This window comes from Anas platyrhynchos, chromosome 14 (assembly GCF_047663525.1).
Source record: "Anas platyrhynchos isolate ZD024472 breed Pekin duck chromosome 14, IASCAAS_PekinDuck_T2T, whole genome shotgun sequence".
Lineage (NCBI taxonomy): Eukaryota > Metazoa > Chordata > Aves > Anseriformes > Anatidae > Anas > Anas platyrhynchos.
This window is the reverse complement of record NC_092600.1, coordinates 15,433,553-15,458,293: the sequence shown is the minus strand read 5'-3', so window position 1 is coordinate 15,458,293 and position 24,741 is coordinate 15,433,553. Positions and strand designations below refer to the sequence as shown.

At 38.6% G+C, this 24,741-nt stretch overlaps 1 protein-coding gene and 1 long non-coding RNA gene across 5 annotated transcripts in view; both read right to left on the bottom strand.

Annotated features, from left to right (window-relative positions):
* The window catches only part of SLIT3 (slit guidance ligand 3), a 515,831-nt gene extending 507,402 nt beyond the window's left edge, over positions 1 to 8,429 (bottom strand). For 2 of the 4 annotated variants that reach the window (XM_027468585.3, XM_027468586.3), the window contains exons 1-2: positions 7,955 to 8,427; positions 7,614 to 7,868 (exon numbers count right to left, since the gene is read on the bottom strand). In XM_027468585.3, coding sequence (XP_027324386.1) covers positions 7,614 to 7,798 — 185 coding nt within the window. In that variant the 5' untranslated portion in view covers positions 7,799 to 7,868; positions 7,955 to 8,427. Of the gene's footprint in view, positions 1 to 7,613; positions 7,869 to 7,954 lie in introns of all 4 variants that reach the window. The other 2 variants (XM_027468588.3, XM_027468587.3) reach the window with 2 other exon arrangements.
* Positions 8,430 to 11,658: 3,229 nt separating this feature from the next.
* The window catches only part of LOC119718317 (uncharacterized), a 54,428-nt gene continuing 41,345 nt past the window's right edge, over positions 11,659 to 24,741 (bottom strand). The window contains exon 4 of the long non-coding RNA XR_011803356.1: positions 11,659 to 12,959. This is a non-coding gene — a long non-coding RNA (uncharacterized lncRNA). The remainder of the gene's footprint in view (positions 12,960 to 24,741) is intronic.

The window sequence follows — 24,741 nt, the reverse complement described above, 5'->3', positions numbered from 1 at the left end:
AATGATACATCTGACTGGACAACACTGAAAGAAGATCTGAAAATAAAACATTATGGGTCTCTTGAGTAAAGAATTGAAAAATATTGAAAACTAAATTTCTTGGTCCATGTCACAAACAGAAAATTACTAGAGCCCAGCCCTTCCTTATCCTGAGAATTACTTAAAAAAATAAACCAATACAGTCAAATTGATACAGCCATACACTGTCAAAAAAAAAAAAAAAAAAAAAAAAAAGCTGTTACTGAACTTAAAAGGGAGAGGAATGATAACAGCAGACCCTAAACTTAAATCCATACTAAACTACAATAATGTAGCTGAATCAACAAGAATGAGGAGGAACTTCCTGTTATCCAAGGAGCAGAGAGGAGACAAGGCATGTTCTACAGACTTATCAAAGACTTCACAAGACCATGGGGCACAAAATTTACCTTTATACAACGTTTTCTGAACAAGACTGCTTGCTCATCTACACCTCTTTGGAACACGAACAAACAGATAGACAATCACCTAAATGAATGTCACATTCATTCTAGTGCTATTGCCAATATAATTTTTCTTCAGGTAGCTTTGTCATTTGATGTTTACATGAGTTTTTCCCAAGTTATCTTGACACCTTCCGTCCTCACTTGAAGCTAGAAGCTTGCTTTTTCTCTACTCGATGAGTATAAAACATTGTTTTGTCTTTGCAGGCATGGAAAAACATCCTAAAGAGGAAAAGAGAGCTTCCCTTCAGGGAGCTGTTGAACAGCAAGACGGAGGATTCGCGTTTGTTCCTACAGCTTCAAGACAAAAGCTGCCTCTACTTAAATTTAATACAAGCTCTGCTAGCATTGGAGAAGCATACTGGCACACGGGCTCAGTTTGTCACCAGCTGCTGAAAGGTGTTTCAACTTTGTGCCACAGAAATTCTTGACCTGATCCAGTATCTGTACTTGCAGAGAGCAAACAGGTAAAAGAACTAAGAGGCACTAGGTTACTTATGAAGAACATTCCACAACCTCTTCCAAAGGTTAACACAACATCTGAGATAATTCAGTAGTTGCAGTATTACAAGACACCGTGAAGCTTATGTCAGAATTGAAGTCCCATATCAGATGTGCTCTTCCTAACTCCTTTGAGTGTTTCAGGTTTACTTAGGAAAGAGCAATCATCTCTTTAATCACAGAGTTTCTTAAAACTTATTTTCTCATGAGTCTGCAGACACTTTTGAAGATAAGTGGCTGCACAACTTGCAGTTCACATTCATTCAGAATTGCATTTAGATATGTTAGTTCAGTAGAAAGATTTAGATTTCATAGGTTCAAATTTAGAGAAATAGGTAAATAAGAAAAAAAAAAGATTCAAATTTACTGAGGGGGAAGAGTGATTTACTTTTTAATTACATTAAACACAAATGAAATTACTTTCTTTGCTTGAAACATTACTTGAATGGTCTCTGCAGCACTCAGCCATGGTGAAAGAAAGCTCACTTCAAGCTCAGTCTTCAGAAAATTTATTAGAAATTTACACTGACTTTAGCAGACGATACATGAGAAAAACAAACAGATATACAGTTGTGAATAGGAAAGAATCCTGACAGTTTTTAACTTTGAACCCAGAGCAAAGTTGTTTTCCATTCATTCCTGGTGGATCAAGTGTAAGCCAACATAACTGCAATATTTAAGGAATGGCTTCCATTCTCCATAGTTCTTCAGGGATGATTCAATCTTCTAATCAAGGACAAATGGATCCTACTAGACCACCACCAGGCAAAAAGCTATTCATTTTAAAAGATTAGCTGCAGCAATAGGCAGACAAAGGAAAAAAAGCAAGCACTGTGGACACCACAGGAACAATATCAAAAAGTGTTATAACAATGAAGTTTTGAGTCATTTGAGCTATTAGCTCGTGGTATAGAGCGTATCCTGATTTAAGTCTCCTGAACTGTCTTCCCAGTAAACAAGCCCAATTCTTAATGTAAAATTGCCTAAACTCATTCACTGCATATCCTTATTAGTATCTTGTGCCAGGATGTTGTGCTAAATCCACATGGCTACCCCAAGCATCTTGTGAGATTATGTGGGAAAACTATCTTCTTTCTGATCTATGGAAGCTAAAGAGTAGCTTATATATTACTAAAACACAGACAGCAAGTCATATCCCATGTTAATGTCCATGAAGAACAGGTTATCTTTGTTTTAAACGTAACTGGCAATGCTTGAGCTATAAAGAAACATACATAAAACAGGCATGGCAGTTATGTTCCAAAAGACTACTGACAGTACTCCCTATGAAGTTTAAATGACTTCATAACAATCAACTAAAATCAAGGAATTTTTTATACAGATACCTGTAAGAACACAAGAGTAAGATTTATTTATTTTCTGTATCATTATCCATTCATACAGGTGAGTTACACTGACTTTGGTACACACTCCCCTGCCAAGAACACACAGCAATTCCAGAAAGAAAAAAAAAATTACATCTTGTCTGTACTTTAGGACTACATAAAACAAGATAGATGTTCATTAGAGGGGTTATTTGCCATTCCTCTAATTCTTTTGCAGGAATCAATAACTCAGCCACAAAGGTAAGATCATAAAAAAGTGAGCAGCCTCATTCATTAAGAAATGTGCACTAAATAATCTGATTCCTTGGATTTCAGAATCCTAGCCAAATCTGTGGGGACTACAGACAGCATGACAATGGCCATTGTTTCCTTATGTAGCTACCAGAATTATAATAGCTAATTTCATCATTCTTCCTGTTTCGATCACTTCAAAACAAGGTAACAAATTTAATAGCACAAGACTCTGATCCCCTGTAAATTCATTTCCACATTCAGTGAAGCACAAGCAGTCAGCATTAAGTTAGTAAGGGGAAATTAGCCAAATTAAATTAAGCAACTCAGTCAAGTTTTCCCAAGATCATTACCTTTGACAGCAAGCTCTTGGAAGCCAAAGCCATGCATGTCTACTCATTGACACATTCCCTAGAGGGAGGAAAAAATGGCCCCATGCAGGATTTTGGAGATTATTACTACACAAACAAGTGCTACTCCCTAGTGGGAAGAATCCTAGAAAAACAGAAAGTCAATGTACAAGTCAATATAATATTTGCATGTGTTTAACACTGTATTCCACTATAATATGGAAACATCCGAGACAGGAGTTTAGATTTAATTCAAAGAAAAAATGAGGAAGTTGAAGACATAAGACAGTGCAATTTTAGCAGCTACATGCACCTAGGCCAAAACCACCATAATAATATATTTGTATAACAAACCCCAGACCACATGAAAACTCCAGAGTAAGCAGATGACTAAGCTTCTAAATTGCACCTAAATGTGGACATACTCAATTTAGCTACTCAGGCAAAGCACAGAACAGATTAGTCCTGCAAGCTTTATCAATTTAGAAAGGTAAAGAATCCTCCAAAGTAAAAGACAAAACAAAGACCAAAATTAATACAAGAGCTATCAATTAAAACAGATTCCAAGCCAGAAGTATAAATTGAAGAACTCAACATGGCTAAATTCTTCAAAGAAATGTATGTATATATGTATACTCTTACATACACACACACACAATGTGCTTATAATAGAGAGAGAACTAGACATGAGTGGGAGGAAAAATGCAGAGACTCATCCTTCATATTCAACCAGAAAACACACACTGACCCAACACCCCTAAGCAGTTTGTCCATTTTACTTGTTCCTTTCAGAGCTGTTGAACACAGCAACCATTAATCAAGTGGCTTTGATCTGCTCATTACATTTACACCATTTCAAACTAAACTTGACTATCAGCACTAAGTGTTATAAAAACACACATGTATAATACTTCACATCTATAGAAAACATCTACAGAAGAAAATTATACAAATACAGAGCACATATAAGAACTGAAGCACTGCGAAACAAACTCTGATGACAGAAGTCTGAGGAAGCAGTCCTAAGGAATGTTTCAGAAAGGTAAAACATTCAAGATGTTTATGGATGCATTTACATAATCTTAATTTCAAAACTGTGATTTCTGCCTCCATTATTTGTGCAGAACATTCTCAGTTGCAGAACTTGGATGTAACAATCATTGCATGCACCCCTGACAGTTAACTCTAACCCTGTTGGTAGGATTTTAAGTTACTCAGCAAATGTGGAATGGATCAGTAACTACTAACAAACTGGAAGGTCAGCTATATTACTCTTGCACTTACACATATGCATCTTGGACCTACTTTCATGTCTATCTCTTCCTCTCTGAGACATAGGTTATTCCAGGGATTCCTGGAACTTACTCACATTTGTTTCCTCACTCATTTATTTTCTCCGGACTGAATCATCTCTGAACCAGTAGCATACAACATTCATTGCGCTTTTTAGGTCTTCATGAGACTTAACTTCTTAAAAACTACAGTCTACACCAGATAAATAGGATACTGCCATAGAACGTAGTAACAAGGTAAACTGCAGCACAAACCTAATACTACTTGCTATATTTGTAAAGCTACTATTAAAGATGAAACTGTATAAAGAAAATTTTAGGCTAGTTGTATGGTCTGTGATCACTGGTTAATCTGTGAATTCCCTTCAAGATATAAATCACATGCACAACTATTTATAAAAACTGCATCTTCAAAGCACTGAAAAAAAAAAGAAAAACACACACCACATTTATTATGAAGAATGAGCAATCAAAGCTCTGGTGATGTTCATTTCTTGCAATATCAGATGTTCACTAATTTATTTAATAGAACTTCTCAAGAAGACATGTTTCCCCCCTTAAGACTTTTTATCATTTTTTCTTCATGTTACACTTTTAGCTTTCTTTGGTTTCATATTAATGCAAATTTAAATAATATTTAATTTGGCTCCTGTAGCCAAAATGTTTTGTAACATTTGTACAAACATAACTCTAAAAGTTTGGTGGCAAAATATTTTAAGTGGTGCTGTTAGATCTCTTATTAATTAAAGCCAAAAGTTTCCAACTTGAACTGGTTGGTGGATTTTTTACCTCAAAAGACTGCAGACAGAAGACAACATGAGTCTAAAAAGTCACTTGCTGTGTGGCCCTCAAGAAACTTGTCTGAATTATTTTCCCAGCATTCAAACACTTTTTCTGAGATCAAAAGTATCTTTGCCATTTCAGATGCAATCAATTTGTTTTCATTTAAGTTAAACTAGCTAAGACTGCATACCAACCCACTGTCATGTCACAGATAGAGGAGTCCATGGACCACAGAGAAAATGAGATACTTGGATATATCCAGTTGCTGACTGATGTTTTACCTAAGAGCAGAACTTAGACTCAAGAGAATATAAGGTCTTTCCCTCTAGAGATCACAGGAGAAAATTCAAGTTAGTGCAATTAGTAGCAATCTAGATTTAAAAGAATTTATACAAGCTTTAAACCACTGCTGTATTGAAGACAACAGTGAATTTTACAAAAACAGTGCAATGCTCATGGCAGGCTAAGAGAATAAAAAGTGAAGTTAGTAACATGTTCTGTATTTTTAAATACTGTATGATCCTCTGTATGTTATTTCCACAAGGTTTCAGCCACTGAATGCTCCAATAATACACTATTTCCTAAAAAAAAGGAAAAAAAAAAAAACACAACCAACCAATAAAAAAAAAAAAAAAAAAACGGAGCATAGATATAGATATATCGCTCATCAGTAGATTATCTCTGAGGTTAAAGATTTAAACTGAATATTGTGAAATAGAATTGTTCATCATGCAGACATTAATCTAAAACTTAAATCTGTAAACTATACCAAAAATTATCAGGACCAAGAGCCCAAGAGCACAGTAATTACACTTTCTTTCATTCTTTTTAACACTTAACATGCCAAGGCCAAAAAACTTCCTCTTTCAGCTTGGCTTCTCACAAAAGGCAAGGAAAGTTAACATCTCTATTAAGTACGTTCTCACAAAGAAAACCTAGTTACACAGTGAATTCAGCCTTGGTAAAACACAGACAATTACAAATTACTGTATTGCTCTTTAAACAGTTCTCAGGTGGCCAACTAACCTTGTATTGTGGATTATTCTAACCTGAAATCTAAATGTTTTATCCCAGCCCTTGACTCTTAAGCCAAACACGCCCCACCAATGAAGCATACAAAACATTTGTGTTATCACACATCTACACTTACTCTCACTGGCTTGGTATACGACCAGCTTGGGAGGGGTGGTGTTTGTTTGGCTTTGGGGTTTTGTTGGTCTCCAAACTGCCAAGTTGCTACCCATCAGTTTTAGAAAGTACAGAGTTTTGTGCACAGAAGTTAAGCTTTCTGTAACAGTTATCTGAAAGCTGTTGTTCACACAGCTGGGGTGGAAAAAAAGGCTGATATGGCCACAAAACATTAAATATGGTGGAACAACCTAGTAAGAAATCTGCACATTGCTATCGTTTAAGATCTCTCAGCACTATAAAAGTAATTTAGAAACCTTCAAGGATGCTATAAAATTTCCCTCTGGAACAGAACTTAGCCTTTGAAAGGCATCTATATATGAAAGCTTTGTAACCTAGTTTAGCTTTCTTACTTCAGGAAAATACGCTTGAAGTTCCCCCATGTCTATGGCCCAGAAGGAAATAAAACAGGAAATCAGGCCATAGTATAAGCAGTTGTTGCCAGCAAGTTTTAAAACATTTAAAGTTATCCATTAATCTACATAAGGCACAATTAACTGCACTTCTCTTAGACCATCATTGGAGCCCAGCGCAGAGCCACGCTGAAGCTCTGTTTAAGATTCCACTTTGGACATCTTCATATCTAGCACTGGGCATTCTCTGAAGTATGCCATATGCTGTGCATTAAGCAAAGCCAGAGATGCTGTCCTCTGTGCCAAATGAGTGCCAGAACTGTATTGTGGATCTCAAAAGTTTGCTTTCAGTCCACTAAAAAACAAAATAAAATAATAATACAAATTTTGTCTGCACACACTGATTACATTCTCCTGTGCTGAGGTCTGAAGCACCCCACAATATTACACTGCTACCATAAATAGCAGTTTTTTAATCTACCAAAGTAGATTAAAAAGTAAATAACCAGCTTCCTCATAACAGTGACTTTGGCAGTTTAAGACAGAAACTAGAGACTGCTTTAATGTGACCTCTTATCCATTTGAATTAGTTTATAGCAGTAGTCGATTTTTCCATGGTGATGAAGTCACCATGCTGTGAAAGTATGCAAGGAGAAACTGCTACCAGCCACCAGGTGAAAACATCCAGGTTTCTAATTGCATATGAAATTGGTGTTTGCATTGACAATGATTATTGCTGGGAGCATTCCAGGTAGAGGTCTAAGCTCCATTACATGCAAGTCACTGCAAAACCCAATCAACAAGATCCCAATCAGCGGTTATTAAACTGAGGAGAAAAAAAAAAAAAATAATACTATGAAGCTCCAAAAATGCTGGGTTTAGTGTTTGGTTTTGTTTTAAAGCAAGAGCAGCAGCAGGATACCTGTAACTTCTGAAAAGCTCCTCCCCTTCCCTCCTGAAAACATTAATCCGTGTTTCATTAGTTAAACTGCTGTAACTATGTACTCCGCACTGATAGGCAGGTGTTGAGAAATTCATCCCAGGTGTTTGAACAAGTACTCGAGGAGCCCCAGCGTTTATTACTTACAGTCTCTCTGCATTCCTGGGAATATCTCTCGGTACAGTTTTGAGTCCTAGTCCGTGGCAATCCACGTTGGAAGCAATGCACGTACATTTATGTGGGCATCCTCCAACAGGCATCCAACTTGCGGAGCTCCAAAAGCTCAAGATCGTTCCAAGGCACAAAAACGCGCTTCTTCCACCAGCCAACATGGTTTCTTGAGCACTTCAGCGGGTACAAAAGTGTGCGCGAACAGCCGGCCCTTAAAGATGAAATGCCTCTCTGAAGGAAGGGAAAAGAAAACAAGAGGCTCTTAGTACAGCCCAAGGGAACCCACCACTGCCATCATCGCCGGAGCACCAGCAAACCTTCAAAGGCGGCTGCGAGGGTTATGTTAGGTGGAAGAAGGTGGGGAACCGCCTGTCGGGCTCAGGTTTCCTCCTGTTATTTACGAGCGGTACCAGAAGGCAGCGACTTCAACCCGGCTGGAGCCAGACGCGTCCTCGGATGAAGGGGAAGCGGCGGTGCCCACCCGCCGACCATCCCTCAGCGGCGGCGGCGTGCCGGGCAGCCTCCCCCGCTCCGCATCGCCGGGGGCAGCAGGTACGAGCCGGGCAGCAGGCAGGTGAGAGCCGGGCACAGCAGGTAAAAGCCCCCGGGGCGCTGCCTGCCGCGCTCGCTGCTGCCGCCGCCGCTCCCCCGCAGCCCCGCGCTGGCGGAGCCGGGACCGGGAGGCGGCGAGGGGCGGCCGGGGGGCGGAGGGGGCGGCGCTCGCTGCCTGCCTCCCGCCCGCCCGCTCCCCTGCACCGGGCACGGACGGCAGCCGGGCGAGCGCCCGCGGCGAGGGGGGGCCCCCTTGCACACACACACACACCCCCTCCCAAAATCGCACCCGCGGCGCCCATTGGCTGCGGGGACCTTGACGTCAGGCGGCGGCTGAAGTTTCGGAGAGGAGGGAGGGGGGAGCGCGGGGCTGCGCTGGAGCCGGGGGGTCCCACCGGTGGGTGGGTGACCCCCACCCCCCGCTTCTTTCCCCCTCCCCCCCCCAACAAGCTCCGTGTTTGGGGCCGGAGCCCGCGGCCCCGAGCCGGCCCTCGGCGCCCCCACGCCGCGGCCCCGAGTTGGGCTGCGGGGGGCTCGGGGCTTCCTCCGCCTTTTGTTCGCCCCGTCCGCACTCCCCGAGTTCCCTCTGGCGGCCGCGGGCGGACGCTCACCGCCCGGCCCCGTGCTGCCCCCACGCAGGTGGCCCCCTTCACCTCTCCACACCTTCATCCCTTCATCAGAGGCTGAAGGCAAGCGAGGTTTGGGGAAGGAGGGCAGGCTGAACGCAGTCATCCCATAGGTCCGGCAGGGGGTTGACCGACGGCGCTGCTCATCACCTTGTAGCCAAAGTGTGTTAAAAACCACGCAAAAACAGGGTGTCCTAAAAGTCCATAGGCATTTAGAGATCGCTTGGAAGAACTGGAGTCCTGGGAGACACGCAAATAAGCATTTTCCCAAGCCAAGTCATAAGACCATTAACAGGATGAAAAAAGTAAAGCTGCTGTATACAAGTCACAAAAACCCTCTCAAAATATTCAGTTCCTTACTTTGCACACCTAAAGACAGTTCCAAAGGCAAACTTATGCATAACACATTGTTAATAAAGATACTGCATGGACAACAGTTGTTCTGCCTCTACATCACCAAGGAGTGGCCCATGACAGTGGAAGCAAGGCTTTGCTCATGCAGATCGGGATAGCACGCATTTCCCTGGTCCCACAAAGAACCAGACCAGCAGTCCCTTGAAGCTCCCACAGCCACCTCCAACAAAGATGTTACAGGTTTCAGTTACGTTTGGATTCAAGTTCTCAGGCTCTGCTCAAAATGTGTTTTTCAATGAACATAGAAGTTTAGTATTCTAGGTGAGGGCTTCTAGGAAAAAAACGCAAAGATGTTCACCATAAGATATGGATGTGGCATTCCATCGTAGCACACCTTAAATACCTGTTCATTTCTGGCTCCATTTGCCTCACCTTGATGACTGACATTTGTAATTATCTAAGGCGTTCCTGCCTACCTTGAGAGTTGGCTTTGCCCCAAACCATGCTATGTCCACCAGTACAGCCATCTGTGCAGCCACTTGCTGCTGCCCTCTCCAGCAAGGAAAGATCTGACACTATGGAGCATTTCCCAGTGAAAAGGCCAAACAGCATATGTAAGACCGCTGATGAACCTTCACCTCTCCTGTTCTGGTCTTTGAAAAAGCAGTTATAAGTCGTTATATTAAAGTCGTTAAGAGATTTTCTCATTTTATAGGGATTATTTCCATGACAATTTTTCTTTTTTAAATAGAAGCCATTTGGATCAAGGCTTAAGATTGAAATGCTTACATGCCTAGACTCAAAGCTCATTTAAGTGGCCCTTAGACTGCATCCAATGCAAAAAGGCTCAGCGACAAGTCCCACAAGGTCTGAAAGTGCACAGAGAGACTCATCTGTCACCCCTTTAAGCAGTCACTTTAAGCTGCTTCAGAAAAGATTAAAAAATACTCTTCTTCCACCTCTCCCTAATCTTCAGGAGGCTGAGGTTGGAGAAGGTGGGTGTAATTCTGTCTGGATCCCCAGATAAGCCTCTCCTTTTCTGGAGCAAAGGGCCGAGGAAGATCACTTCAAGCTCCCGCATTAACAAACTGAGGGGCAGAGCCAGCCGTAACAAACTGCACTCTGCTCTTACAGTACCCAAGGCAGCACTGCTAACTGCAGCAGCCTGATCCATATCCCACCCCTTTACCCTCTTGAGAGGGCAAAAGCACAGCCAGCCCCAAGCATGTCACTGACACTCATCACTATCTATTCTGAGGCAAGCGCCCTCAGTCAAGTGTTAGTCTACAAGAGATCAGCTCTTGAACAAGGAACAGCTGGTTCAGCCAGATGACAGAAATTACACTGCTTAGCAAGACAAAGTACTCTGAAAGCTCTGAAGTCTCCTCCACACACAAAGGATGTCTACAAAGGTAGACATCCTTAGCCCATTCAAGCAGTGAAAATACTTTTGTCAGAACTTAGCTTGCCTCAGCAGCAAGGCGACAACAGTCCAAAGAAAGATTTCTTCTGGTTCTGGTCTACTAGCAAGCCTCCTCCCACTTCAAAGATGGCCCTATGGAGAGACACGTATTCCCCACCTCAGGACAGAGATACAGAAAGTGTTGAATACTAAGTAAATTAGACTATAGGTAATGCATATGTGACCACCCTATGCTATAATTATTTTTGAAGTTACTAATATTCAGCTCTGCAGAACTTCCAATTCTAAGAAACGCTGAAAAGATTCCCTCAACCTCTTGATATGACCATCCACAGCAGCCCCCACATGCCATGTTTCCCTGTTTCTCTCCCCAAAAATTTGTTTCAAAGAGCACAGGTGAATCAGACAAAATAGCAGAAAGAAAGCTGAGCCAAAAGTCAAGCCTGCCCTTCAAACACACTTCAACATTATAAAAACTGAGTCATGTTTCCTATATTCCAGTTAAAACAGCACTTAATGGATCTGGTCATGTTTTATCAAGGCACACCACAGAAAAGTAGCATTGGCTCTGCTGTTTTCCTTTTAGATACCCACTATGGCTTCCTGCTCCTGGCACTTACTAGAAGCTGGCAAACCAGTCCCTGTTCGTCTTATAGTATATGGTTAGCACAGGGTAGAGCATGTGTCACACAAAACCACAAAATGACACAGATCATGGAATATCTATGGAATATGAATCTATAAAAGGCTTCTTATTTGACAGTGTTTTGTATTTATACTCAATTAAACACATATAAGCTATTTTATGAAGGTATCTAAAGATGAACAGCTTTTATCCATATTGTCTCCTCAAGTATTAGAAGTGACCAACATTTCAATACGTTACACTCCTTACAGACAAGTTTATCAAAGTTGTACTCTCTACCTAGCAGGAATTTAAATCTTGCCTGCTGCTTCTGTGATAAGAAACACAGTCCTCTCTCTTAGAAAATGACTGGTTCAGTGCATTTAGAACATCTTTGCATCAATTTGGAAATTGTCTATTTAACACAAGAAAACAAACGGATTCAATAAAAATATTTACTAAATACTGGAAGAACACCAAGTCCAGGAATCAGTGGAAAGATGGGGTGAACAAAAACAGAAGATCATGACAATGACTTGGGGAGAAGGAAATAAAATCACTTCTCTAAACAGTTTTGACCTTCCAACAGCTTCTTCACAAAACATGCAAGCACTAAAAGTGTTTTAGAGTTAATTTCAAGACACATTACATGGTGTACTATGCATAACGTCACCATATTTCTTGTCAGGCACTTTCTGGGTAGATATGCAAGTGCACACGCTATGTAGCAAGTGTGACATTTCTGAGAAACATGGCACTCACTTCACTTATGTCGTACATGTGGCTTGCACGTGTGCAGTAAATCCAACAGCTCCCAAATGCTTACATTTTTTGCATGGACAATAGTGAGTTGTCTAGAGGTCTGATGGGAACTGTAGCAAGGTCTGATCAGCTGGATGAAGTCCTGAAATCTGAGAATTTATGGGCAAAAAAAATAAGACTGGATTAAGAAATCCAAATATACAGTGCCCTGGTCCAGGCAACAAGAGACCATCACAGAACCTCATCCTGCAGGACTGTTTGCATGACAGAGAAGAGTCTCTACCATCACCAGCAGTAAACTAGAAGGGTGGGGGGGGGGACATGACTCATTTTGATCGCTTCCAAAGAATCAAGGCCTGAACCTTATCACTTAACTGACAAGGCTCCCTGAACAGCTCTAAGAGGAGCTCTTAAGCACATCCACCACGGAGGTTAATGCTTTGCCACATGACTGAGTTGATGTGTGCATTTTAAAGATGCTAAGTTCAAATTCCACTTAATTTTCAAGTCACTGATGCAGTCATTTGGGAAGCAGTGACATATACAAAGTTATATAAAGTATCTCAGTACATTACCTAAAAAGGACATAAAGCTAACACTTGACAACCCTGTCAATGCTGAGGAATTTGAACTTGATTTTTACTAGAAGCTAGAAATAGAGCATAGGTTTAACATGACAGATGTCAATACTGCCACATTATTTCAGAGCACATAACATCTAAGCACTCGGTTACACGTTCCATAACCACCGCACGAACTACAAGATGCCTATTTTAAAAGCAAGAGCAGGACTTGAGCGCCGCTATCCCAAAGTCGGAGCCTAAATTGTGCCACGATGCCCTCTTGTGGCTGCTGAGCTCCCCCAGGGTCCCGAACAGGTATTCTGCCGCCTTGTAAAGGTCTGCAGCACAAATCTTAACCTGAAGGCTTCCTTGCCTACTGCACGCCGCCCATTTCACGAGGTTAAATCCTTTTGGAACCTGCGATGTTTTAAAACACATATGCAAAAGATAAACTACAGTCAAAAACGGTAGCAAGATCTCAACACAGAGAAGATAGATTCAATTGATGCCAAATCATACTGGTTTTCACTATAAGTTATCTGAGCCCTGAGGGGTTTCATGCCTGAAGTTCTGTAAAGATAGTAGGACTTTCAAATTTTGGGGGAAAAGTTCATAACCAATAAAATACTAAACATTGGCTTTGAAATAGATAGATACAGACATATGTAAGTTCACTTTTTTTTTTTTTTTTTTAATACCTACAAAAACGAAGTTTCACTTTCCTTGTTAAAAACATGTCAGGCTGAGCAAAACATGTTTTCACCTGTGCTTTTATTTTGAAATATCATGCTTGTTGAATAAATATTAGGTGCTTTTAAAAAAGCTGAACTACAAAATAAAAGCAACCATTGGGTTTATAGACACCAACTACTACTAGGTATGAAACAAAAGATGGATTAGGAAGTCCAGCAACTGAAGCCAGTCTTGTGTTCCCCTCAGACAGAATAAAAACCTCAAGATTATCAATCTGCATGACTTCCCTCACAAACCTATTCCCATTTTGAGATGTGGGAATAAGGAAGATCATTCCATGTAAGAACGCTTATGTCACTATTTCACCTGTCACAATGTAATTCACTGCAAATATGCAAAAAGAGCAGCAAAGAACTTAAACAGGATTTCTACCACCTACATTGGGGCTCCCATTCATAGTAATTATGCAGAAGATTGTGAATGAAACTTAATAAGCCATATATTTTCTCTCCTGCTAAGATTCAGAGATGGCATTGCAATTGCCCTTGAAATTTAGAATTAGTTTATTCTGTCAATTTAATTCTAATAATGGACGGTACAGAATTTCCCTGATCCTTAGGCTGGTTCCTAATACCCCATCGCTCTGCTAGATGAAGTCCAACTGGGAAATAGGAGCAAGCTAAATGACTAACGTTGAGAATGGATCATGCCCTTCACCATTTTAAATGTGTTAAAGCGTTTTAAATTATAGCTTATGAAGAAACCAAAAAAAAAAAAAAGTTTCACTAAAAGCTCTGAAAATCAAATTAAGTTCTGCTGTATTAGATTTTTTTCATACAACAGAAATAACTTAGAAATCATCCACATTATATTCACTCTGCTATTGTGCCATATATTCCATCAACTATCAAGCATTAATTATTAAGTTACTTTTGTGTTACATAGTTCACATCCACATACAGCTTTCTATAGGTTTTTCTGCTTCACAGTAAGTATTTAAGTAAACATTAGAGAAATGGAGGGGAAAATGCAAAACAATGCCTATTATTACATACTTTTAGTGCATAAAAGCTACCTAAAAGAGCATTTTGTTCTTAAATTGAGATCAACAATCAATACAAATGCAGCTTGCACATAGCAGCAATCTTTAATACATTTCATTCTGTTTCCAATGTATATATGCTTATGTGAGAATCCTGAACTAGCTAGAAAATCTGAATCATTTAAATAAATTCTATAATATGTGAAAACCTAAGGAAGCAACAGCAGAGCATCCTTTCAGAGTGTTACTTTTGATGCAAGGCACAGCAGATACCAGCATGGGTTGCCAGGACAGATTAGAGTGTCAAAACCTATAATCCATGGCCTTCACTGGTTTATAAAACAATTAAATGATATTTCTTTAGCTTGCATTTGGTTTGCTTCAGCCAGAAAAAATATTAAGAGATTGTGCATTAGAGGAAATTTGGCTTTCTTTTATTCAGAGCATAATCATCCATAATTCATGTCTGTCTACACCAGCAGTGCAGACAGTGCTGCAAAGAATAAATAAATAAATATTTTAAAAACGTGAGTTAGTAGATACATCGCTACACCTTACCTTCTAGAGTTAAGACAGTCTAGACAAACTGGTTTCATACACTAGGCATTGCGAGTTTCTGGCATAAACATACTTTATACTTAAGCATAAAGGAAAACTAAGAGTCTCTACTCACATGAAATGACACACTGTTGGTGGTGGAACCGAATAAAAAAACAGTACAATTTACAGGAGAGATTATTGGATGAACAAGCTGAAATTTCACTGTTCATAACAGTAAAAACTCGTCACATTAAAAAACAAATAAACAAACACAAAACAAACAAAAAAATCTTTTCTTATATTTAGAGGTTACTTTCACATAGAACCAAAATAACAACAACAAAAAAAAACCGTCCTGTTGAAAAATTTTCATTTGGAAATAAGTCATGTCCATTTTCTCACCCCAGAAAGTATTTCAGAAGTAAAGAGAAGGTGCCGGGAAGAGGAAAGGAAAGGGGAAAGGGAAAAAAAATCCAAACACAGGCTTCTTTGCTCAGCTTTTGGAGAGTATGACATGCAAAGGTTTTCAGAGCAATAGGCTCACAGTTGAATACTTCTCTTGCACAAGAGGTAACAACTCCATACTTTGAGACAAAGCTATCCTTTGGAGAGATCATCAACTTCATAACCTAAAAGAGATGTTTAAAATCTCCTTGTTTTGACTAGTTCCACACTGTGGAACCCAAATCAGAAGGATGATGCAATATATACCTATTAACTAAAATAAGGCATTTTCACATGGAAAAAACATGTATTAGCTTACATTGTCTTGGGAGAAGAAGCTAATCTCAAAGTCTTTGCAGCAGAGGGAAAATAAAGCTTTCAAAGCTTCTATTAATAATCTTTAGATTTTGAGATTTTGTTTAAGCTCTGTTGAGATTGCCATGTTGAATGAGTTATGCTATTGCCACTATGCAAAACATTTCATTATCTCAGTTCTGGATGGTTAACATAGCTCAACACACCAAAACAGAACTCTCTTGCTTTGAAGCCTACATAGCTTCCTAGACCTTTTCCTTCAAAGATGCTGCCATAGAAGTGAAGTATCATTTAGCACATGCTGACATCATGGGTCACATCTCCATCTATAGATTGCATAGTAGTTCCCCACCTTTGACGATTAAAAGTTTTCAACAACATTTCCAAAGCTTAATAATGTTCAATGCATAGCTTAGACAGCTAAATCCCCATTATGTCAGCACACTAACATGACAAAATTCTTTTGACTACAGAAAGGAAGTATCTAGTGCTTAAAGCAGGAACCAGAAAACCTGAGTTTTGTTTCCGTGTTACTTCTTGTTAGTTTTGTTTCTGTGTTACTGTGTTTCTGTGGGCTCTGACCTTGGCAAGTCAGCCTTCTGGCCTCCACTTAACTTGTTCATAAAGATTTATAACACACACAAGGTTATACCACAATCTGAGCTTTACAAACCATGTTTCAAGCATTATTTTCAGTCTACATTTAAGTCTACATTAAATATGAGGTACTAGAAGTATTTTGTAAATAGGAAGTACTTTTCCTAATGTGAACCTTCTGACATCTTGTTTCTGACATTCTATTTTTTTTTTTCTCAGCCTTTTGGATGTTTTTACTGCATGTGGTATTTGAAAGCAAAGAACTAGAGAAAATAATTTTGAATTTTCCATAGTGGATGTACACTATTCTACAGTAATCTAGGTCAGTATTTGTAACAGCACTCCTCAGTATATACTCTGCCTAGTGAGTAGAAAAGGGACATCAAGTCAAAGAATGAGGGCTTTGAACATCTTCCATACAAAGTGTTTGAAGTAGATTAAATATCTATTTAATCCAAGTAAATTCCCAGTCATTTTCTGGGTTCAATATAAGGTTGTTTATCACACTGCAGACAGTACTTCCACTGAGGGCAACCTTGATACTATGGAATCATTTAAGCATTAACTGCATTTTATCCTATATATATACATATCTATATATGTTCTTGTGCTGGTAAGTGAGGTATTGAATTTATAGTTTCTTTTGATTGTAATTGCTGAATGTTTGGCAACATCCTTACTCCTCTATAATCACTGTCAAATGTAAGCCAATATTTATTCACAATTTTATCAGCCATTATTTTCTTTTGCAATGTTAGTCTGATTTTTAATTATTATTCTTTCTCATTTTCTCTCAGCAAATAGGAATTTTGATTACACATTGCAAGATTCATTGCACATGCCTCCCATACTGTTATTCACAATTGTTCCATGTTCTAAGAGCTACAGTTCAACACTGACAAACAGCCATGAAATAAAAGTTCTCTAAAAAAAAAAAAAAAAAAAAAAAAAAAAAAAAGGATATTAAGCATCTCCAGGTTTAGAGGTTTAGGGTTGTTTGTGCCGTAACAGCTTTGCCTGTATTCTGTACCAGGTGGTGAGTACAAAATACCAGCTGGTCCACTTTTTCTTGATATTTAGCTATCTGAAGTAGGTTGAGCAGGGAACAGTGATCAAGACAACAAGTGGCTAAACCATCATTAACCAGTTTAATATTTGAGAAAAAAATAGTAAGCTAGTATCTCATCTGTGTCAAAACATCAAAAGATGGTGTAAGACCACAAAAAGAAAGCAATAAATTATTCTGCTACTGGATTATAGGGTCAACTAAGGAAAAAGAAAATGCAATAAGAAGCCTGGGTTCCTACTCATCCTCATCAGACTGAGTTTATGATTTATCCACCATTTAGCTGAAACAACTGCTTTCTTGTGCCACAAAAAAGTGGTATCAGAAATGATTACAGAATTCATTTTCTGCAAATATGCACCTTTGACTGCCAAGGCCATCAAATGTAATTTTAGCTGATTTCTGTGAAATTTTCTGACAAGCTAATTAAAGTAGCATTTTATAAATCAAAACAGCCAAGCGACAGATTTAGCCAATTGCCAGATAAAGGCTTTTAAAGCATCGGTTGGAAGTCAAAATTTTCACTTCGCATTTTTACATGAACATAATAGCTTCTTGTTGTGGTTTTTGGCACTGGATTTTGAATTTGAATTTTATTTTTTACCATACTTAAGCAGAATAAACATGCAGGAGAAAAGGCTAAGTCACAGAACAGAAGTGTTTTTTGTTTTATTTTGGTTTTCCCCACAAAGTAACTTAGCCTGCTAGAATATTTATCTTTACTGTAGTTATGATTGACATTACTGGCTATATACACCTTACTCTGTTCTTTAAAACTTAAGTCATTAGTCGCAACTAAAAAAGGCCAAGAACTGTGGCTATTATTTTTCCATGTCATGTTATCAACTTCCATTATTAAATCTTAACATCATCTTCACTTACCTATCCCATGTTACTTTCAAGTTATCAGCTAGCAAACTCTCACCTGAAATATGTGCAGAATACATGACAATTTCAGAATTATATGCTTTAGGCTAGACATGTTCAAATCACTTCACAATCTGGTAATTAGCATTACGGCAACAACATTCTCTTAAGCATGGTGTTAGTCACAAGCAAACCTGTGATCCATTAAGGTAACAAACCTTACTGTAGGACTCAACATCCACTACTATATTTTAATACTGTCATATTTTTGCTGTGTCAAATTTGCCACATCCATATAGAGACAACAGGAAACGTGCCTTTTGTAGGCACATATCCTTGCAGGCAGTGCTCAGGCAAGTCCCACAGCAAGGTTTCACTCCTGGTTCCCCACAGTGTCACTGCTGCTGGAACGTGCTTGCTGTGGTGCTGTTTCAGAAGGGTACTCCAAGCAGTGCTCATTTACCAGTTACCTGGTCAACTGTCATGTAGCTGTGTCAACCAGCTTTATCACTGCTAGTATCTGCTTTTCAAGCTGTATATTTAAAGCCAATATCAAGTAAAAGATTCAGCCTAGATAGTCAGGGCTCATCTGCAGTTTCCCTTAAGAGATATTTATGAGTGCCTGACAAAAAGAGCTGGTCTTTAATTCTGGGTTTCCACCAATGCATTGTTTCATTCCATAATTTGCAGTTGGATTGATTATACAATAAAAAGAAAAAAAAAAAAAAAAAAAAAAAGCTGGGCTAAGTGGGAAAAGAAAAAAAAATACTTCTGAAAACTTAAATGAGAGGAACACTGTGAGAACTATTCTGAAGAAATGTATTATGAACATTATGCCCTGCTCCACTTTCCACTTCATGCTTTTCCTTTCAAGACATAAAATCTCTCAAATTAGAGAGCAAAATATTGGTGTACTTAAGGTACATATGCAGGTAGAAATAAGGGAAAGCTCACAGCAGTAATTCTGATGTCTGTTTAAACCTCTACGTTAGCTAGAACTATTGTCTTCATTAAGAATTTTCAAAAATGTTTCCATGCTGATAGGAATCAAGCAGCATTGCTACCCCAAAGCCATTTTTACATATTTGAAAATCAGTTTTCCCTAAGCTATTCAGCATAGTACAGTTGGTAATCTTTTCATCTGACCTCCAGAACAGGCTTTAAATGTCTTAACATCTGAGTCATTTTCACACTTTGCCAATTGCAACCTAGATTGAGAACTTATTGAAAATAGTGACTCACAAAAGAACAAAGAACCACCAGGAATTTTTAACATCAATAAGGGTTGCTGCTCTGAACCCATCTGTGCAGCTTTTTCAACAGCTTCCTGATAGCCATCTTGAGATGCCAGTTTCCAAGACATAATAGACAAGATAGAATTCACTGTTAAAGAAAAGCTACAACTTCAACCTCTAAAGGTAACTTCTGTGACTTACCCTATGTTGTTGAAAAAAATAAATACCGAGTGATTCATGATCTCGAATTAATTCATTTTCTTTAATAACTATATGAACGATTTCTCATCAGGAAAAAAAAAAAAAAAAAAAAAAAAAGAAATAAAATACAGATTTCTCAGTAATCTTAAGGTCAAACAACAGTTTCAGGAACAAATCTATGCCCTGGCAATGGATATCTTACAAATTTAGGTCAGGTCAAAAAAAAAAAAAACCAACATTTTTTTTCTATTATTAATAGAGTACAGATACAAAGGTTTTAGAAGGCTTATGACACAAGATAACCACCAAAACATTCCCATAAGGAAAAATCAAATCAGTGTTCATTGCATGAATTACTAAGTTTTACAAGGAAGAACATGGCCACATGGAAAGAATGATCTTTTCTGCTGATCCTGAGAAGATACCTCATTCCCCATCAGAGGACAAGAGCAAAACAGCTGAGCACACAAGCACATAAGAAACATGATAGAACCAAGTTCAACAGAAACTTAGAAAAAAAATATTATGACAAGTGTCAGATACAAGATGATATCAACAAATCCAGTAAGGCCACGTTCCCACAGAAAGAAAGGCAAAACAGCAGTTGTGAGCTATGACAATGCAAGTCCCTTCCACCAACAAAGAGTCCAAATATTTGTTTGCACTGCGGAATGTTTTATATTAGGACCTATAGTGGTTATATGTTTGTTTCCAGCTAATACCAGAAAACCCCTATGGTAGCATACTGAATTCACTTCAGTGGGTGAAAATAATATGGTTTCAACTTTTTCGCCCACTGTAACAAATGAGCACAAGGGCCTGGCAAATTCATTAATGTAGCAAGAACTTGCTAACTTTTTTTTTTTTTTTTTACAAGTTGTGCACAATACAATGAGGAAACAAACTACAAATATTGACCGTTTTCTCAATTTAGATAGCATATATGCACTCACTGCAATGATAATTTTAATCTATTTTGTTATGTTCAGTACTGACTATGGGTAGTGTTCATCAACAACAATATAATATAAAAAGATCAGGATAATTCTTCTTCAAACTAGAAGACCCAAAACATTCAGTAAATTGGATGGACTAAAAGCAGATTGTAGTTGGCTTCTCAGGGCTTATGGAAAGCAGTGACAAGACTAACATCAACATACTTCTCCACAGATATCAGCAATTACAGGTTATTAATGTACACTGAACTGAAAAAATAATTCCTCGAGAAAAAATAATTCCTCAAAGCCTCTACCAAATCCTGAGATGAACAGCTGTTCTCACCATCACAGAAGTGTCCTGCCCCCCCACCCCCTTCCCCAGCTCAGTCTTGTTCCCTTTTTAGCATTTTATTAGCACAAACCCCAGGAATAAGTGTATAATTTGCTATGCTACTAAAAGTGTATTTCTCTTCTCTGCCTAACTTTGTTAATCCTTTAAGTTTACTGTCACAAGCCTTTTTGAGACTCAGTTCACTATACGTGACTCTCCATTCAGAATTCAGGAATTACAAGGTTAGTCATCATCCACTAAAGCACTGTTACTAACAGTTCATGATACACTATGCTCCTATTGCTCATGGAATGTGAGGATGCGCACACATACCCATCTGTGTCTCAAAGCTCTTTAATCACTAAACATTTACAGATTATCCACATCTGCACAAGCATTAATGCACTTTGGACCCAAAGTGCTTAGGCAATGTCATGAATTCAAATTTTACAAATCTGCTTCTGGAAGAGAAAATTTATGTAAGTTAGATATCACAGCTCAATATGCTGAAATGTACAGGAAAAGCACCTTTCAGATGTAACCAACTCAACATCCTACTATCACCAAGCAAAGACGAGTTGTTTGTGCCACTGTGAACATCCATAAAGCTTTGACCCATCATCAGAAGAATGTTACAACTCCACAAGCACAAGCTGCTTGGCTGATGTCTTGTTATATCACTGCAGCATCTCCTTGAAGAGCAACACATGCTTCAATAACAGAGTTCTTTTAAATAGCTTTGCATGCTTTCATGCTCAGGATACAACTGGAACAGGTAAAAAAAAAATAAAAATAGAGAGAGAGAGAGAGAGAGAGAGGCTAAACTGCTTTACTGTGTAAATGGCATGTAAACCAAATTGAAATCTCTCCTGATAAAAATCGTACAGCAAATACTCATTCAGTTCTTACCTGGGTAGTACACCAAAAACATTAAAGACTCCTAGAATGGACAGAGACGCCTTCAGATAAAGAAGTGGAGTAATAGCATGTGGAATGATCCAATCAAGAGAAACATACAGCAGGAATTTTGTACATTGATTCTACCATTGAATGACTATGACTAACATTGAAAGAAAAAAACATTATACAAGGAAAGATCTTCTGGATGGCATGGTTGCACACTGGAACAGGCTCCCCAGGGACGTAGTCACTGCACCAAGCCTGTATGAATTTAAAAAGCTCTTGGACTGTGCATTTAGTCACATGGTCTAAACTTTTGGGCAGACCTGTGCGGTGCCAGGAGTTGGACTCGATGATCCTTATGGGTCCCTTCTAACTCAGGATATTCTATGATTCTAGTAAATAATTTAGATTTTTAGTAAATAACTAAAAACAGTTACAGAAGGGATCAGCTTTAACTCTAAAACTCAACTCCAAATTAAATTAACTACATATACTAATAAAGACTGTGTCTTTTCTAATAACTCTATCAAAATCTAATCATGGTAAAATCATTCAGAAAGAGAACATTCGTACTGGCTGACTATTGCTGATAGGTAATCCCTCTTAGGCAAAATAAACATGTACAGTAAGGTGTGGGTTGGTGGGTTTTGTTTTGTTTCTTTTCTCTCCAAAATGCTTAATTTGAAATAGATTAGATACATGCTACACATTCATTATTCACACATATCTTTCAGCTTATGCTGTGATGCCTACAGATGTATTTACTTATCCCTACAAGACAAAGTGTACCAGAAGTAGCTAGATATTCACAGACCTTCATTTAATGACATTAAACTTGGCAGAGTAGGTGTTAGAAATTTCAAGGTAACAAAAGCTCTTTATCTTGTGATTATTAGTAGTCCATTTACACTCCTGCCAAACTAAGACATAATTGTTTGAATATTTGCTTAAATCCATTATGATGATTTTCAGAATATATATAATGAAGTCTCCAGAGACATACAGATAGAGCTTTGCTTTCTTCATTTAGAACTGGCCTTGTCACCCTGAATTTAACTGCAAGTAAAGATAATAAGGTTGCTCACACTGAACTCCAAAGACATAGGACAGCTTGAGCTAGCTAGCATGAAAGGATATCAAGCACAGGATTATATCCACCTGTACTTATTTGTCAGTGGTTATCACACCTGAAAAAGCTATCCCAACAGCTCACTGTCTGCCATTGTTTTCAGAGGCTGCCAAGCAATACATATAGGAAGTGGGGATCTTGAAGATCCTTACAAGTCAGATGCCAAAGTTGAATGCTAATAGAAATATACCAAAAGTTGCTCATCTGCTTACCTTTCAAGAACTAGAGAGAAAAGGAGAAAAACACATCCTACTTACACAGCATGGAAGCCATTTTTCAGACACATGTAGTGCTTTACTTCAACTTCAAAAATACTGGGTTTACATTTAACATTTTGTGTAAGAGCAACAAAGCTAAGACAAGACTACATTTCTCAGTGAAACAGCTATGTGCCATAACTGTTCCTGAGCTTCTCCTTTAAAATGTTAAACACCGCTTATTAAAAACACTTCGCAAGTGTTCCTCTAGAAATTATTGTGAAAGCAGAGCTATCGGTGAAGTGACAAGTTCTTCCAGAGCTGTATGTCTACTAAGTTGTACATGTATTCCTTCCCAGCTTACTGCCAGAATTTGGTAAGCCCAGTATAATTAAAATATAGGTCATTTCAGAATAAATATTTAATATTAAAATTAAACAAAAACTATGTATTTCTCTCCACTGTGAAAGTTTCAGCTGCATGCTGTTCATGATTTGGCATCAACAACTAAAGCACACAGATTTCCATTCAAAGGAGAGCATTTGATTGCCCTGGAAAAATTTCACCTTTGTTTTGGATCAAAGGCATTAGCAGGTCTCCTGCACCATCACCGGAACATCAATACCAACTTAAAAGTTGGACTCTGCCCTCCTCCCCCATCTTTGTTCACTTATTAGGAATTCAATCAAATTGTTGGATTTGAGGAATCCTTCAGAGCAGATGTAATAGCTCACTCAAGTACAGTCCAAGAGGTACAAGTGGTAGCACAAAGCTAGTTTTAGTTACAGCACAGCTAAATATTCCACCAGAAGTTACATGCTAGACCATCAAGAACCTTTCTGCACAGAGCCATCAGTAATGTGAAAACGTGGAAAATATCCTGAATATTCTCTGGCACTTGAATTAAAAACTGTCTGATTTTTATACAGGAAGAAAAATTAATCTGGGGGGGGAATCTTTTTTTTTTTTTTTTAAACTCCTCTATCTATCTGGCTTCAAGTCAAGTTCATTTAACCAAAGAAAGCATTGAAAGCTCCTATGATTCTTTGCGTTGCTCTGGACACTGTATTAACAAATCTCTACAAAACTCAAATTTGTATTATGCAAGCAGAAGAAAGACTTGCAGGTGTGATAAACCCAAGAGAGGCTTTTTTAGTTCAACAATGTGTAAGCTTGTGCACTTTTACAGGAAATAACTTTGTATTTTCAAAACACCTTATAGCAGCCTGTCATCTTTTTATGAGACAGTGTTATTGCCATTAAAGCAGCCAGTATTAGGAGGAGTACCAGTTCTGGTTTTGACTTAGATCAAAGCTGCTAGCTGTAGCTGCAAGAGTCCTGCTTCTCTTAGCTCTGCTGGTACACAGGACCCTTTCACACTGATTTTGGCAACCAGAAATTGGACCTGCTACATCATTGTTATACTGGCCAGCAGCTGGCCACCAAATATCAGTTCTGTCATTATTATACTTCATGAGCTTCCTGACATACCATTTTTTCCATTCCTCTTTCTCTAGTTTCAGATGTGATTTTTTTTTCTTTGTAGTCATAAATGAACGTTTGACTTAATCAAAACAAGACTTGCAATTCTGATGAGACTTAACTACATACATGAAATCTAAAACAATTGTTACTGACAACCCACAGACATATCAGAAAGACAAGACTGGGAAGCATTCCAGGAACATCCCCATGAAGTAG